We start from the raw sequence: 14,468 nt of genomic DNA on the forward strand, positions 1-14,468 counted from the left end.
GTGTAGGCTGTATTGTAAACAAAATGTGAATCACTTTTAGAAGGTGAGTAAAAACCCATAAGTAGGCATTTGGGTGCAGAGCCACAAACCCCGGCTCATCCAGATCCCAGTGTGGTCAAAGATCACAATGGACAAAATGTGAATAAGAAACGGGCAGGATGTTAGTACCCTGGAGGGGGTTCTACTCAGAGGGGCTCACCCCAGTGAAAACGGCTAATGTTAAGAAAAAGAAAGTAATCCTTCTGTGGCACTTCTTTTACTGCGGCCCTTCTTTATTTCACACCATGGGTCTTCTTTGAGATACATGCAACAAGGGACACAACAACAAATTCAGAGTCTAAACGGAGGCATCACATTGAGACAACTGCTGGATTGCTCTAAAGTGAAGAATCCACAAGGTAGCACGATTTGTGGGATACCTTAGATGTACCTTGCTCCAATCAGTATCATCATGCTACTCACTACATAAAAGCCCAGAGTCAGACTGGCAAAGATACTGGAGTCACCACCACCTTCGGGAGACTGAGTCATAACCCAACCCATTGACTTCATCACAGCTTTCTTCCATGTGGAATAACGGACTTCGCTTTCCTCAGCTTTGATCCGAGGTTGAAACTTCTCCATTTGGACCACTGATAAGTCCTTGGGATCCAGACTCCACACGCTAACTCCTTCTGCTGCCCCTGCTGCCATGGCGGCTCCCAGGGCAGTTGTCTCTGGCATGGAAGGTTTCATCACTGGAATGCAAAGAATGTCTGCTTGCAGTTGCATAAGAATTTTGTTTTCGGTCATTCCTCCATCTACCTGTAAATGTTTCAGTGGGATTCCACAATCGCGATTCATGGCATCTAAAATCTCTCGGACTTGGAAACAAACAGCTTCTAGGGAAGCAAAGGCAATATGGTTTTTATTGGTAAACTGAGTGAGTCCACAGATGATCCCTCTTGCACTGGGGTCCCAATAAGGTGCATATAACCCGGAAAATGCTGGAACAAAGTAGCAGTCATAAGAACTGCCTACTTCTTCAGCAAGTTTTTCAATATCTTTTGATGCCTTAATAATTTTCATATTGTCTTTGAGCCAGCTAACAACAGCGCCAGCTATAGCTACAGAACCTTCCAGAGCATAACAGACAGGTTCGTCTCTGCCAAGTTTGTATGCCACTGTGGTCAGAAGACCGTGTTCAGAAGTTACACACTTTTGGCCTGTGTTACATAGTAAGAAACAGCCTGTTCCATATGTGTTTTTGGCTTGTCCATCCTGGAGGCACAGTTGCCCCACCAAAGCAGCAGACTGGTCCCCCAGACACCCGGATATTGGCACACCTTCCAACGCCCCCGTTTTCATTAGGCCATAGATCTCAGAAGAGCTCCGGATTCTGGGAAGGATGCTCATGGGAATTCCAAAAAAATTGCAGAGCTCTTCATCCCATTGCAAAGAATGGATATTGAAAATCATGGTCCTGCTCGCGTTACTTACGTCGGTACAGTGGACACCTCCATTGACGCCTCCAGTCATGTTCCAGATGAGCCATGAGTCAATCGTCCCAAAGAGCGCTCTGCCATCTTCAATAGCCTTTTGCACTTTCCTCACATTGCCAATGAGCCAGTGAAGTTTCACCGCGCTGAAGTAAGTGCTGATTGGGAGGCCTGTCTTGGTCTTGACAAAATTATTGCTTACCGAAATGCTTTTGTTGAGTTTCTCCACAGTGGACTGGGTCCTTAGGTCAAGCCACACCAACGCATTGTAGAGAGGTTCTCCGGTTAACTTGTCCCAGACTACAGTAGTTTCTCGCTGATTGGTGACACCAATAGCTTTTATTTTGGAAATCTCGATGCTCTGCTGTCTAAGTTTCTCACATGTTTTCTCTATACAGTCGTACATGGACTGCAGGATTTCCTTTGGGTCTTCCTCTACCCATCCTTCTTTTGGGAACTCCTGTTTTATTTGCACTTGATGGAAATTAAGTACTTCAGCAGTTTTAGGATTGAAAACCAAAAAACGTGTTGAGCTGGTCCCTTGATCCACCGCCCCTACCAACGGCCCCAAAACTGCTTGCTTAGCGTCTGCCATGAATCCAGCTTTGGTGGCAGGTTATCGCGTCTGGTTTCCTTGGTGATGACAGTGGGCGGGGGAGGGTTCGGCACGAGGTCAGAGGCGATTGGTTGAACCTCTGACTTCCTGGTAACTACCTCATCCGTGAGCATCCCTGATCTCCAGAGTAGGACCAACCTTGGATATAACGCAGGCGTCTTGAACCTAATTTGTTCAAAAGTTAACCTGGGATGCTCCCTCCGCTGTCCTGTGTTCCCACCTTAGTAAACAAACTTTCCTTTAGTTCACACAGTTTCTCTGCCAGTATCCTAGCCAATTATGTCTATTCTCATAAGTCTCACAACCCACCAGGAAATCCAGCCTGTTCACTAAATTACTACCTCTTGCCAAATTTACTGTCATTGTCTAGGTACAAGTCACCCACACCTTTCTCTTCAGTGACCTATAGCCGTGCCCTCCTGGCTGGTCATTTCCCAGTCTCCTGTTCTAAACAGGGTTGTATTCAAGCTTCGGGAAGGAATGATTACCAGAAAATGAAAATATGATCATGCCCTTCCTTGGTCCAATTCTTCTCATTGTTTCCCGTATATTTACAAGAAAGTTCAATGCTTTTCTGATCATCTGGAGAGTTCTAACTCGTTAAGGTTCTTGGTTATGCCTTCTGCTTCATCTCCTAGACTTTTTGGAAATAGTGAAAAGAAAGGAAAGCAGAAATCTTAAGCCTAGGTGAACTGTAGTCACCTTTTAACAGCAGGAAACTTATACTGACCGATCATTGTTCAAAGGGAGCTATGCAGTGAGGGTCATCAAGCCAGAAGCAATAGCTGCACGCAATATGGTTTCCTGGCTAACAAGGATCAGTTCTGTATTCTTGGCAGAAAGCCTTGGCCTCATCCAGATGTACACGGAGTGATCAAGGAGAAGCAGATAAACATCTACCACCGCTGACTGAGGAAGAGAATTGGTCTACCGCATCTTGGCTTCGTTGCCTTCGTCTCTAGTAACGCAAACACTAGTGAGACTTTTCTTTCCCATGAAGTAACTAATTACTAGGTAAGTTATTTTAAGTCCTAGCATTACTACAAAGAAAAATAAATTCCTTTCTGGCACCACCTTCAAAGGAAAATTTCAACAGGATTAGATTCCTTTAATCTACGTGTGCATAATAATAGCTTCTAAAAAGACTCCATCAAATCCTTCTCTCTCTCATCTTTTCTTCATCTGCACTCAAAAATAGCCCTTTATACTCAGATTTTATGGTAAAGCCTTCCCAAAGTACAAATTTTATCAACTTATGGGCATAATGTAGAATAGTCCAAACACAAATAAATTAATTACAATAAGTCAAGGGGACAGACATACTCTACTCTAAGAACATTCAGAAAAGGGAAAGACAGACAGATATGGTTATATCAGAATATTCCCAGTAGTTCCCAGAACACCAGATAACCCTGTTCATTGAGTTTTCTGCTCAAGTAGTATATATGCATTCGCACATATATACTATTCAATTATGTAGGACATTTGATAGGTTTCTGCTTTTCTGATTTTTTTAAAATTTACTGTTATAATCAGCTGTTGCTATGTGTTTTCAAAATGATTCATGTTTATATGGGCTTGTGTTTTAATTAATATGTTAAATGCTTGTCATTGCAGGCTTCAGTCACCTGAGTATTTCCAAACATTGCTGAAAAAGGAGAAGGAATCTTCCATATTTAAATCTACTTTGCTGCCTTGGGACATGAAATGCCTCTTCATTTTCTCAGACTCTCCAGCTTCTAATTCCCTTGCAATAACCAACAAACTGTAAGTTCTTCTCCAAGACTGTCAATGGGACAACGTTTTCTTTCTTGTCTTTAGACAAGGGAAGTGGTATTTTGGTTGGGTAAATTTGTGAAGGACACATATTTTCGTACTTTTTTCTTTCTTATGCAACTTTTTTTTATTGAGTCAAAAGGCCTTAGGGAGGCCTCAAACTCCATATGTAGCCAAATAATGGCCTTGATCTCCAGGCCCTCCTGTTTCTGGCTCCCCAGTGCTAGGATTACAGGCACGTCTCACTGCTCTCAGATTCAGTTTTCATTTTCTGTTTGGTTGCCGGATACACACACATAGGTACACACACAAGCATGTATAAGAAAAATGCTTTTAGTCATGTTAACATATAAAACTTTTGGTTTAGAGACAAAAAAAGCAAAATTATCTACCTTTTAATATCACATTTCTACAGTATTTTTGAGTGTTTATTTTCTTCATAGTTTTCTAGTATTCATAATTTGTATTTTATGTAATTTGTATTTTATGGTTTTTAATATTTTACTTTCCATTAGTGGGCAACTTACCTAAAATCAAGAAACATGCCTATTTTATTCCTATCTGTGACAAATATTTTTAACCTTAGCAGATGAGCTGATCTGAATAAATGAATCAGGCTGTTCAGTCATTCTTTACAGTGGGGACACACATACATTTCATGTTTTTGCTAAACACAAATGGCTCTAGTCATTTATTGGATTTAATCCTTGGTGAATGATAACATTTAGAAAATGGTTTAAGGGTTGAATGCTTTTTGTTGGCAGTTTTAAAGAGGGTTCCAGAATAATGATTCAAGGGAGCATAAATAAGTAAGCGCAGTTCTTTTTATGCACTGGTATCAAGACAGTTTTCTTTGCTAAAGCACAAATCCTAGTACATGTGCGAAGATTGCTTTCCCTGGCTTTTATACATCAGCAGATATTTGGGAATCATTTTCAGTTAAAATTACACATTAAAAAGTGGGGAAAATTTAAAATTTTAGCCTACATGTATGTCCATTGAATGTCCCAGTACTTGACTACTGGAAAAAGACTTAGGTTCCTAATCAGAGGTAGAGATCTTTTTGCACACATTAAGAAGAAACATACCTCTGTGGTAATGGCAGAGCCCCCAGTTCTCCAGGTCGATGCAGGGAGAACCATGATGCTCCTGAAGCTATGGTGGGTTGGTACAGAACAGAGATTCTGAGGTCAGGGGACCTCAGCGATGTTTTCACAATAGCAGTATTTGCCTGATCTCTGCTTAGGAGGGAGACAGCGTATCTTCCAGGGCTACTCACATACAAATATCCTTAACAGGGCGAAAGGTCTGCTATTTGTAAGATGCACAGAAACAGGAGACACATGGAGAATTGTCTCAACATCATGTCTAGGGAAATCAGGGGTTTTATTATGCTAACTGATCATGTACATAAAAATAAAATTCAAAATGTCGCGCGGTATTTCACATGACTCACGAATGCTACTGCCAAGAGGGTGGGAGAACATTACGATGACCTAGAGCCAAAAGATGAGATGAGAAAGAAGAGGAAAGAGGGCAAGTACCTCTTTTACCAACTGCTGTTGGCATGTCTGATGGAAACTAAGGACTGAGGAGTAAATGGATAGAGGTGTATGAGTCTCTCCTGTCACACTGTAATGCCATTTGGAGCAAGTTAAAATATTTCTCTTTATTTCCATTTATTTTTAACTAGATCATATAAAACCTAAACAACACTTTCAAAGGCTACTTAACCTCCGCTTAATACACAGCTCCTTTATTATTTTCATACGCCAGAGAAGGCCCCAAAACAAGAGGTCAGACTCGCCATGAATTGTAAAGGCAGGGGCAAAGAAAAGCCATGTTCAGCATCCATGAAAGGGCCCTGCAAGGCTGACATGGGTAGCGTATGAATGGGGCTCATACTTGCTCTTGTGTTTTTATGTATACTAAAATCAAACAGTAGTTTTAACATTTGAAGTAAAAGAGAGCCTTAGTCTTGTAGGGAGATCATATATGCTTTAAAAAAAAAAGAAAGAAATCCTTAGTTGCTTTTGTTGTTTAGACTGAGAACTCTTCCCACACAGCAACTGCTGTGCACACACAGTAAGTGTAAAGGTCTATTTTCCAGGAACGCTATAAAGCTCTTGGGGAATTATAAACTGTTTCATCCGTCAGAAACTATTTATCCAGGCCTGGCATGTCCAGCAAAGTCTTACTAAGCAAAAATTAAGATAATTGCTTCGGTTTCATTAGAAGGTAGCTGCAGTGTATCAGACCCCAAGACACGCCGTGAACTGCAAACCCCAGAGGAAAGATGCTGCGTGCTAATGCGGACGTCTGCTGCGAGATGGAGTCCAGAGAGAATGGATCCCAGCTGCTTGCGTTGGGTGCGTTCCCATCTGCATCCTCCGGAGAACGAAGGGGTGTAGCTTGTGCAAAGACGAGATTCCAGAGGCGGTGCTCCTGTGCTTCTCCAGCGCTTGCCCTCCTCATGTTGGCTCCTTCGCCATATACCATATATAAATATGCTCAATGATTATTCTTGAATGCCGTTTGCTATGTGCCACACTTCACACGAACGATGTCATTAACTTCTAGCCACAGTTCCTTGAGTGGCATTACTAAACTCATTGTGCAGTGGTAGAAATGGCTGGAGGCATTAAAGAAACGCTTGCAAAGTTCTCCAGTCCTAGAGATAGTTACGGGATGGACATTCAGCAATCTGCATCTAGGACGGACTGATTCTTTGAGCATTCTGAAATGTCTCATGTGCTTCGGTAATCCTACAATTGTTCAAACTGACCTCTTCCTTTGCCAGGACCCATTAAAAGTCTTCAGTAGATTGGAAAGTGATTTTTGTCAAGTTAACGTCAATGTCATGGTGATTGGCTTGTAATAGGTGATATGCTGTTACTTCCAGGGCCGGGTCATTAAGAAATACCTTGGTGACAACAGATAAGAAATCAAAAGAACACTCGGAAAAAGAAATGTCTCATGAGTTTAGAGAAAGTCCATGTATGGAATGTAAGTTGTTTCTTGGAATCACACCAAGCAATAGTATCCAGTGATTAATATTCACATCTAGTTAGCCATGCTTGGCTGTTTTGACTTCTCTTTCTCCTACTACCTTCTCTTCCTCTTCCTCCTATTCTCCTAGTTCTTCCTCTACCCCTTCTCCTGCCTGTTTCCCCCTCCTCCCCCAAGAGAACATAATTGTCAGCTTCTATTCTCTTCTGGGTCCTATACTGTCCTTGAATGCTAGGACCTGACTGGTAGGAATGAATTATCTCTGGTCAGCTTGTCCTGAAAAAAAAATGAGACTTTCCTCTCAATGCTCCTTTCTTCAGAGATTCGGTGCTAATTTATAAAAGGTTGCAAAATGCTGAGATTTTCTTCATGACTTCATGAGTTTACTCTTCACTTCCAACCCTATCAATCCATCTCTAACCTAATGACCCCTCTTGTAGTAGAGCCAAGGAAGGAATTTCACCCGTTATTCATGCCGCTTGTAGTTCAGAGTCCTAAGCAGACTTTTAAAGAGTCAACACATTCCAGAAAGAAATACTGGGGTATAGACTGTGGAATTGCATTAATGTGCTCTACAGATATGTAGGAGATGTTTTTCTTTGTCTTACTATGTTCTGGTCACATTGCATTCTGAGTTAGGAAGCAGCAAGAAGACAGGAAGAAGAGCCCAGCTCTGAAAACCTCCAGACTGACCCCTGTGATCCACTTCCTCTAGCAAGACTCCATCTCTGTAAGGTTCCAGAACCTTCCACCATGGTGCTATCAGTTGAACTTGTAGGGGAGATTTCACATTAAACTACAACACTACTTGTCTTGCGTGAATGAAAACTCCTGAAAAGAAGTCTTTGCTGAAGAGACTGACTGACTAGAACTCCAGAACAATGACGAGATTGGAATATTGCAGGTCTAGAAGATTACTTCATCTCGAACTAGCTTTAGATCCTGGAGCAGTCATTCCTTGCCCGTGTGTGTCACACTAACATTATGTGGCTACTGATCAAAAACGAATTGACAGGAATCTATTTACTTAGCAGATCCCCAGAAGATAAGATTGTCATTAGATAGAATGTTAGGCCAATAGAAAACTTCCTCCATCTTCCCGTAGCCTCCTCTCTGATGTGCTGATGTGCTCACCTGTATTTTAAGCTCGCCTTAATTTGGAACTCTCTTTGTTTCGGAAAACTGTGAAACTTTATGACACTGCTTTCACATTGGAACATGGGATTTGGGGTAATCTAAATCTGTGATCCAAGACCACGACCTCTCAAAATGGCTCCAGAATAAGCCTCTCTTATTCTCTTCAAGATGAGAGCTGTACTTTGTGTGTGTGTGCATTGACACTCATGAAAATTCATATCCGCACACTTATTTTTTTTTTTAATTTTAAGGTTAGCAAGATGGTTCAATTGGTAAACCACTTGCTATTAAGCCATGATGACCTGATACCTTGGACCCACATGACAGAGTTAGAAATGAACCAGCTGATGCAAGGTCCTTTGACCTCTACATGACGGTCATAGCACACTTGTTCACAAAGAAGAGAGAGAGAGAGAGAGAGAGAGAGAGAGAGAGAGAGAGAGAGAGAGAATGGAGGAATATAGTAAAAAGCTAAATTAAAATCTAACCACTATAGTCATTTCACTAGCCTTTCCATTGAATTGCTAGCTGGCCTGGGTCTCCCTTCTCTAATCTACCAAGCTCTCCTTTCCTCCCCTCCCAGCTGTTTGCAGTCCTCATTCGGAGATGCATAAACTCCATTTCATTAATTAGCAATTAAATATAACATTTCTTGGTTGCGGCATTAACACTGTTGATTGGCATGACTCACTGGTAGGAGCTGATGAACTACTTGTCTTTTTCCTTTGGCTTGAGGGTCAAGACCATGTTTTGACTTTCTAGTACGCTCTGCAATATATGCAGAATGTTGTGCATATTGAAAATGCACAGGACCTTCACAAATGTTCTTAAGCGTGTGTTCTGTGCCAGCATGCTTCTTGGCACTGAGGTTTCAATGGCAAGACAAAGCCCCTATGCCGAAAGCATTCTCGGCACAAGAACTAAAAGTTGTTCTGCTGTTCATTTAGACATTTTCTTGGTCATTATCTAGCAACAACAATAGTCAAAGGAAGTCAAATAAATTTTCAAAGCCCACATCTTCCTTCACAGCTGTGCTGTGGTAAAGGGAGAACTCTACAATGTCAGCGACTTTACACAAATTTCTGTCACCCTCCTCACACCCTAGTGTGGGTTTGGTGGCTCCTCTCCACCTACCAGCTGAGCATGTGCCCTCCAAGTCAAGGAGGGACTTTAGTGCATATGGTTTCAGCTTCCAATCAGTCCTCCGTTATGTTGAGTGTATGTGAATGGCTATGTCAGGCACACGGACCTAAGTGGTCTTTTAAGGACCTGGGAAATGTAGGATAGATACTAAATAAATAAGCAGGGATGCTAGTGGTCTTTTCACCAATACTCGTTATTAGTTGCGTTATTTCTTTGCAAAAACACTGTTCGGGGCACTTTATACTGATTACAACCTTGTGAGGCAAACGCTTTGTGGATCCAGAAACTGAGCCGCAGAAAGAATGAGTCATTTCTTAAGACCCCACACCTAATCATGGATGGGGCTGGCGAGTTTAAGCTCGGGCTTTAAGCTCCCAAGTTTACTTTGTTTCCACCCACTGTGTTTTAAAAATAAAAGGAAACGAAAACTTAAAGCCCTGGAAGAAACGCCTGCCTGTTCTCAGGCCAAATCAAGGGAAACGTCCTGCAGATCAGCTCGTCTTTCACTTTGGGTGACCCGAAAATGCCGCTCTACCCTATCATAGAAATGCCCTCCGCTAAACCTGTTTCCTGAAAAACCCCTCCCTGCTCGCTCCCCCTCTTCTTTGAATGAAAACACTTATTTTTTTAAACAATCATTAGTAGTTCAAACATTTGAGTGAGCGCCCTTTGAACTAAGAAGCTGAACCTAATTATTAAGCAGAAAGTTATTTCTTATTAAATTTTACTGTTCTCCCCCAACTAAAAAAAGTCTTTACGATGTTGAGCCTGTGCAGAGACCACTGAATTACCCATGTTGCTTATGCAAAGGCGGGCTCAGTGAGCTGGGAAAATGAAACAAGCACTCCCGGGCTTACATTTTCCGTACTGCCTTCTTCCTATCCAACCCTAGTTCCTTGCATCCTTATTTCCATGACAACAAGGAGACCACAGAAAATTATGTGTGCCTTAATGATGGGTTAAGTAGCGAATGATGGAAGAGCCTGGACAGGGAGGGAAGAAAGGAGCCTCTATTGCCACCTGCTGGGCCCTGTGCTATCTGCGGAGCCATCTCTGGTTCTAACTCTCTGCCTCTGGCTTCTTTTGTCAGCTAACTTGAGCTTGCTGACGTTTGTCAATGTTTCAATTTCAATTTGGATGGAAAAATACTGACGAAGAAGAAACAAAGAGCTTAGCCTTCAGCACTCACTCCTCTTTAAACTCATCCTACTTCATAAACAAGGATAATAGTTAACCACTTCTCCACAGGGCTTAGTGGTCGCCCAGTGTTTTCCATTAAAGCTAAGTGAAAACACTTCCCAGGATGCAATTTTAGGGCAGTGATATATTACTAATCATGTGCTTTGATTAGTCTAGGACAGTAAAGAAGTGAGCTGTCTCCAACCTTCTTAAAGGGCCTATCTATATTCTACAGAAAGATATAGTTAAGGGTGCTAGTTTCCTTTTTCATTTTATTTTATTTTTTAAGAAATGGGGTGCATTTCCAACTACATATCAATTTACAATGGCATCTACCATTAATTTCATAGGCCTTTATACCTTAACTTATACGCAGGAGATAGCGATAAGACTACATTCATGGTCTAAAGTGAAGCGTCACAAGTATTTCCTAGAGCATTTTAAAAAATAAAAATGCAATAACATGCAACAGTCATTTGAAAAATGAACCTGGGCTCTTAGTATTTGGAAACTGTCAGAATATGAAGTTTTTACTATCCTCGAGCGTCCGCTCATGTTCTCAGCCACAGCCATGGTTGAGTTTTTGTACCCAACAAATTAGTGTGGTTGAGTAGAGAGAGTTAAGACTGAAAAGTGTATGATTTTAATCACAAATCCCAAGCTGTGTCCCCGAAAGGAAGGGGCTCCTATTGCGCGTAAGCTGGAAAGTCTTTGAATAGTTGATCATTTGAAGTCAACAGAGGTCAATATCCTAGCAGAATTGTTGCTATCATTTTACAAGTTTGACTTTAAATTTTAGCTAAAAGAGGAAATGACTAGAAAAGCATTTAGAATAGAGCCAGCTCAGAGTGTACTTTAAGGATATGGCCGTGGATGTAATGTGATGCCATAGATATGGAGAAACCGATTAGGGAAGAACAGAACATTCCAGGTGGAGCCCTTTATATAGAGGATAATTAAAATCATGGTTATAAACTTTACTAAGTATAAAAGTTATATCGCTACTGTGTATGATAATTAAAATCCCATGTCAATTAAGAATCAAATATAAAATTGCTAAAAGAAACTTAAGTGACTATATAGTTTGGAAGTGGATGTTGGTGAAACTCTTTAAGTTAGTCATCACATGCCTGAGACAGAAAACCAGGGTCTAATGTGTTGAAATGTTGAACTGGCATGAGACCTCTAATTAGGCAATGTTTCTTCACACCCAGTACACCTACAGAGAGATGTAAGGGAGGCCCAGAAGCCTCTCTTTAATCTTCCACCACAATTCCTTCTAGAACGTCCTAGGAAGGAAGCGAATGATGATACCAAGTGTCCTGAAGCTAAGTGAGGACCTTCATGCTCTGGACCTCATCCATTATTCCTCCTCCCTGACCCACAGAGCAGCCTCCCTCCTCCCAGCACCTCTACCTTGCCATAGAAAAAAGTTTTAATCAAAAATTATGAACTATTGTTCTCTAATAGACAGTCATTCCTCCTTGGATGTGTACTTTAAGCATGACCAGAAATTCGAGATTCTCAGGACATCATGGTCCCTTGTATCCCTCGTATCCATTCATAGATGTAAAACATTCCCTAGTTTCTACATATCTCAAACTCAACATAGCCCAGCTTTACTGTGTGTCACCCTGCTGTACAGACAGCACTTTTCTCAATAACTATGTGTTGGAAAAACTAATAAATTGCTATACTTAAGGAATAAAGAGGTATAAGACTTACCCAACTGCCTAAAAGCAGGCATACTTGAAGAAAAATATTTTTGCCTGAATTGCTATTTTCTTTCTGCTCAATGTATCTATATAGTACATTTTATGTTGTGTGTACATTTTGTTAGAAAACTGGCCAAAACATTGCCTGTCACGAAGCCAAGTTGAAATCTATACTCTAAATATTTACAGTTATTCCTTCAGAAAATTGATAGGGAAGGGGGAGATGAAAGGGTTACATGATTTTACTTCAGGAGTAAATGCAAATCCCTTTTAGAGTGTATTAGCACAAAATAAATAAACAAATAAACAAAAAAGAGAAAGAACCAAATCTTGGCCTGAAACTTCTATGCCTGGGCCACAGTGATTTATGTTGATTGCTTGTAAATGCTGCCAATGACTTGTGTTGATTGCTTCTAAATGCTGCCCTCTTCTGGACAGAACGTGCCAGAGGCCTTATTAACAAATCTATTTGAGCTCCTGCCTTTGAAAATAGAAAGGGGGTGGGCATGATATTGTGAGAGATTGGAAATTAAGGAAGACAGAAATAAAACCAGAAAGGCAGATTTATATCCTGTAGGCCTTTCAAGCCATTCTCCTACACTTCTTCTTCTACAGCAATCTTGTCAAATACTTTCCAGAAAGAAAACTGGCAAGTCATGCAATTTGTCCAAGTTGTGTTAAATACCTACAGAAAGCTGGGTCCTTGGGAGACATGAAGCTACAACTGATATTCCCGTTGTGGATGCCCCTCCCCTTCCTGTACATATGTTCCTGGATACTACCATTCATTCTTGGCCCCAGCTGTTCCAATTTCCTGTCCACTGCTGGTCTCACAGGTAACCGCCATACTTAGCATGCCTGCTAGCAGACACCCTAGAACCTTTTCTGATCTCCCATTACATATGGACTTTCTTTCCTCTTTGCTAGAAGGAGTGTGAATTTTCTTTGTTTGCTTCTGAATCTAAGTACTCCTATCGTCTGAAGTGATCTGAATTTGTACTAGTGGTTGGAAAGGACAGATGTTTATAAAACGATTTGAACAGTATCTTAAACCAGAGCAGATAACTTTTATTCAATATGTTTCTTATTTCTGTGACAGACACCATTTAAAAGGAGGAAGAATACACTTTGGTTCACAGTTTCTGGGAACAGAAGTTCATTACCTCAAGGAAGGCAAGGTGGTTGGGGCAGCTCAGTCTGTAATAGTGGAAGACTTAGAGCATGGCTGGGGAGCACCTTGGTGGGCTAAGAACTAGAAGGTGTCACACCTTCAGCGCCTGACCCTAGAGAATCACTTCAGGTAGTCCCAACCGCCTGACTCCCCCGGCCGCATGGCGCTGCCATCCTGGAGATCTTACAGGGACCCACAGCCATCCTTGTCGGATAGAAGCTGCTCCCACCATCCCATCATCATATATTTTTTAAAAGAACAATACCAAAGGTTCCCCAATCTCCCAAAGTAGTGCTGCTTGCTGGAGACCAAAGGCCCAGACACGAGCTTGTGAGAGATAGTTCAGCTTTAAGACATAACTACAGCGCTAACTCTGGTAACTTGCTTTAAGCTGACCTGGCAGTCTAGAATATTGGTGGTCCTTGTCTCTGATCGAACAAGATGTGAGAGGATTTCCCACTGTAGTTCCCTCATAGCTATTTACTGGTCCTGTACACTAGAATTAACTAAGCCACCTTGAGCCAAGAAGCAAGTGCAACTGGAAGATGGTCAGGAGGAGTGAAGAACTCATGTGTACGCTAACCAATGACAGGCTCTGTCTAACTGAACTGTGTTCTAGAAAACATAGCCACAAGTTAAATTGTCAAATGATCAGGAAGTTCAATGTAAATACCAAAGAGGCTAACAAAACCAGGGCAATTAAAGTGAAAACAAAAGACAGCCACACCTGCGACTCTTGGAGGAGCCCAGGTTCCTCTAGGGCTGTCCAGCTGTGTAGCTTTAAGCCTGCGGGGCTCTCACTGCCTGGGGACCAGCCTCTAGCAGCGCAGGGCTCAAAGGGAATCCAGAGTCTGCATATTAGACATTTTTATCTGGGGGGTTAGGGAAAAGACTCTCTCTCTCTCTCTCTCTCTCTCTCTCTCTCTCTCTCTCTCTCTCTCTCTCTCCTTCCCTCCCTCCCTCCCTCGGTGGTTGACCTTTTCTTTATTTTTTTTCGCATTCTCTATCCTTTCTTTCTTGATGTTTTCTTTCTAACCCACTTTTCTTTCCCTTACAGCTTATTGACCCCAGCAAAATCTTTCAGGCAATATGAAAATTACAATGTGGTTACATTGCTTTTCAAGCGAATGATTATAATTAATACAAGTAGAAAAAACAGCATTTTCTATATCCATTACATGATTAAGCATTTTACATATTACACATGAAAAACCATTTATCCCAACAACCCACATGCATTCATA

At 41.5% G+C, this 14,468-nt stretch overlaps 1 protein-coding gene and 1 long non-coding RNA gene across 2 annotated transcripts; one reads left to right on the top strand and one right to left on the bottom strand.

Moving 5' to 3' along the window:
• Positions 1–237: 237 nt before the first annotated feature.
• On the bottom strand, positions 238–2,106 carry LOC125390442 (glycerol kinase-like). Its single transcript, XM_048419464.3, has one exon. It carries the CDS (start codon positions 2,071–2,073, stop codon positions 421–423), a length of 1,653 nt encoding a protein of 550 aa, XP_048275421.1. The 5' UTR covers positions 2,074–2,106; the 3' UTR covers positions 238–420.
• Positions 2,107–2,179: 73 nt separating this feature from the next.
• LOC125390649 (uncharacterized) lies at positions 2,180–6,677 on the top strand. Its single transcript, XR_007228832.3, has 3 exons — positions 2,180–3,108; positions 3,712–3,861; positions 6,106–6,677. It is a non-coding gene; the product is annotated as an uncharacterized LOC125390649 (long non-coding RNA).
• Positions 6,678–14,468: the final 7,791 nt, after the last annotated feature.

Source organism: Myodes glareolus, chromosome 13 (genome assembly GCF_982192425.1).
Source record: "Myodes glareolus chromosome 13, mMyoGla1.1, whole genome shotgun sequence".
NCBI lineage: Eukaryota > Metazoa > Chordata > Mammalia > Rodentia > Cricetidae > Myodes > Myodes glareolus.

Bases quoted from the DNA above. Each gene is read 5' to 3' on its own strand.
- LOC125390442 (XM_048419464.3), bottom strand. From the start codon at position 2,073: ATGGCAGACGCTAAGCAAGCAGTTTTGGGGCCGTTGGTAGGGGCGGTG.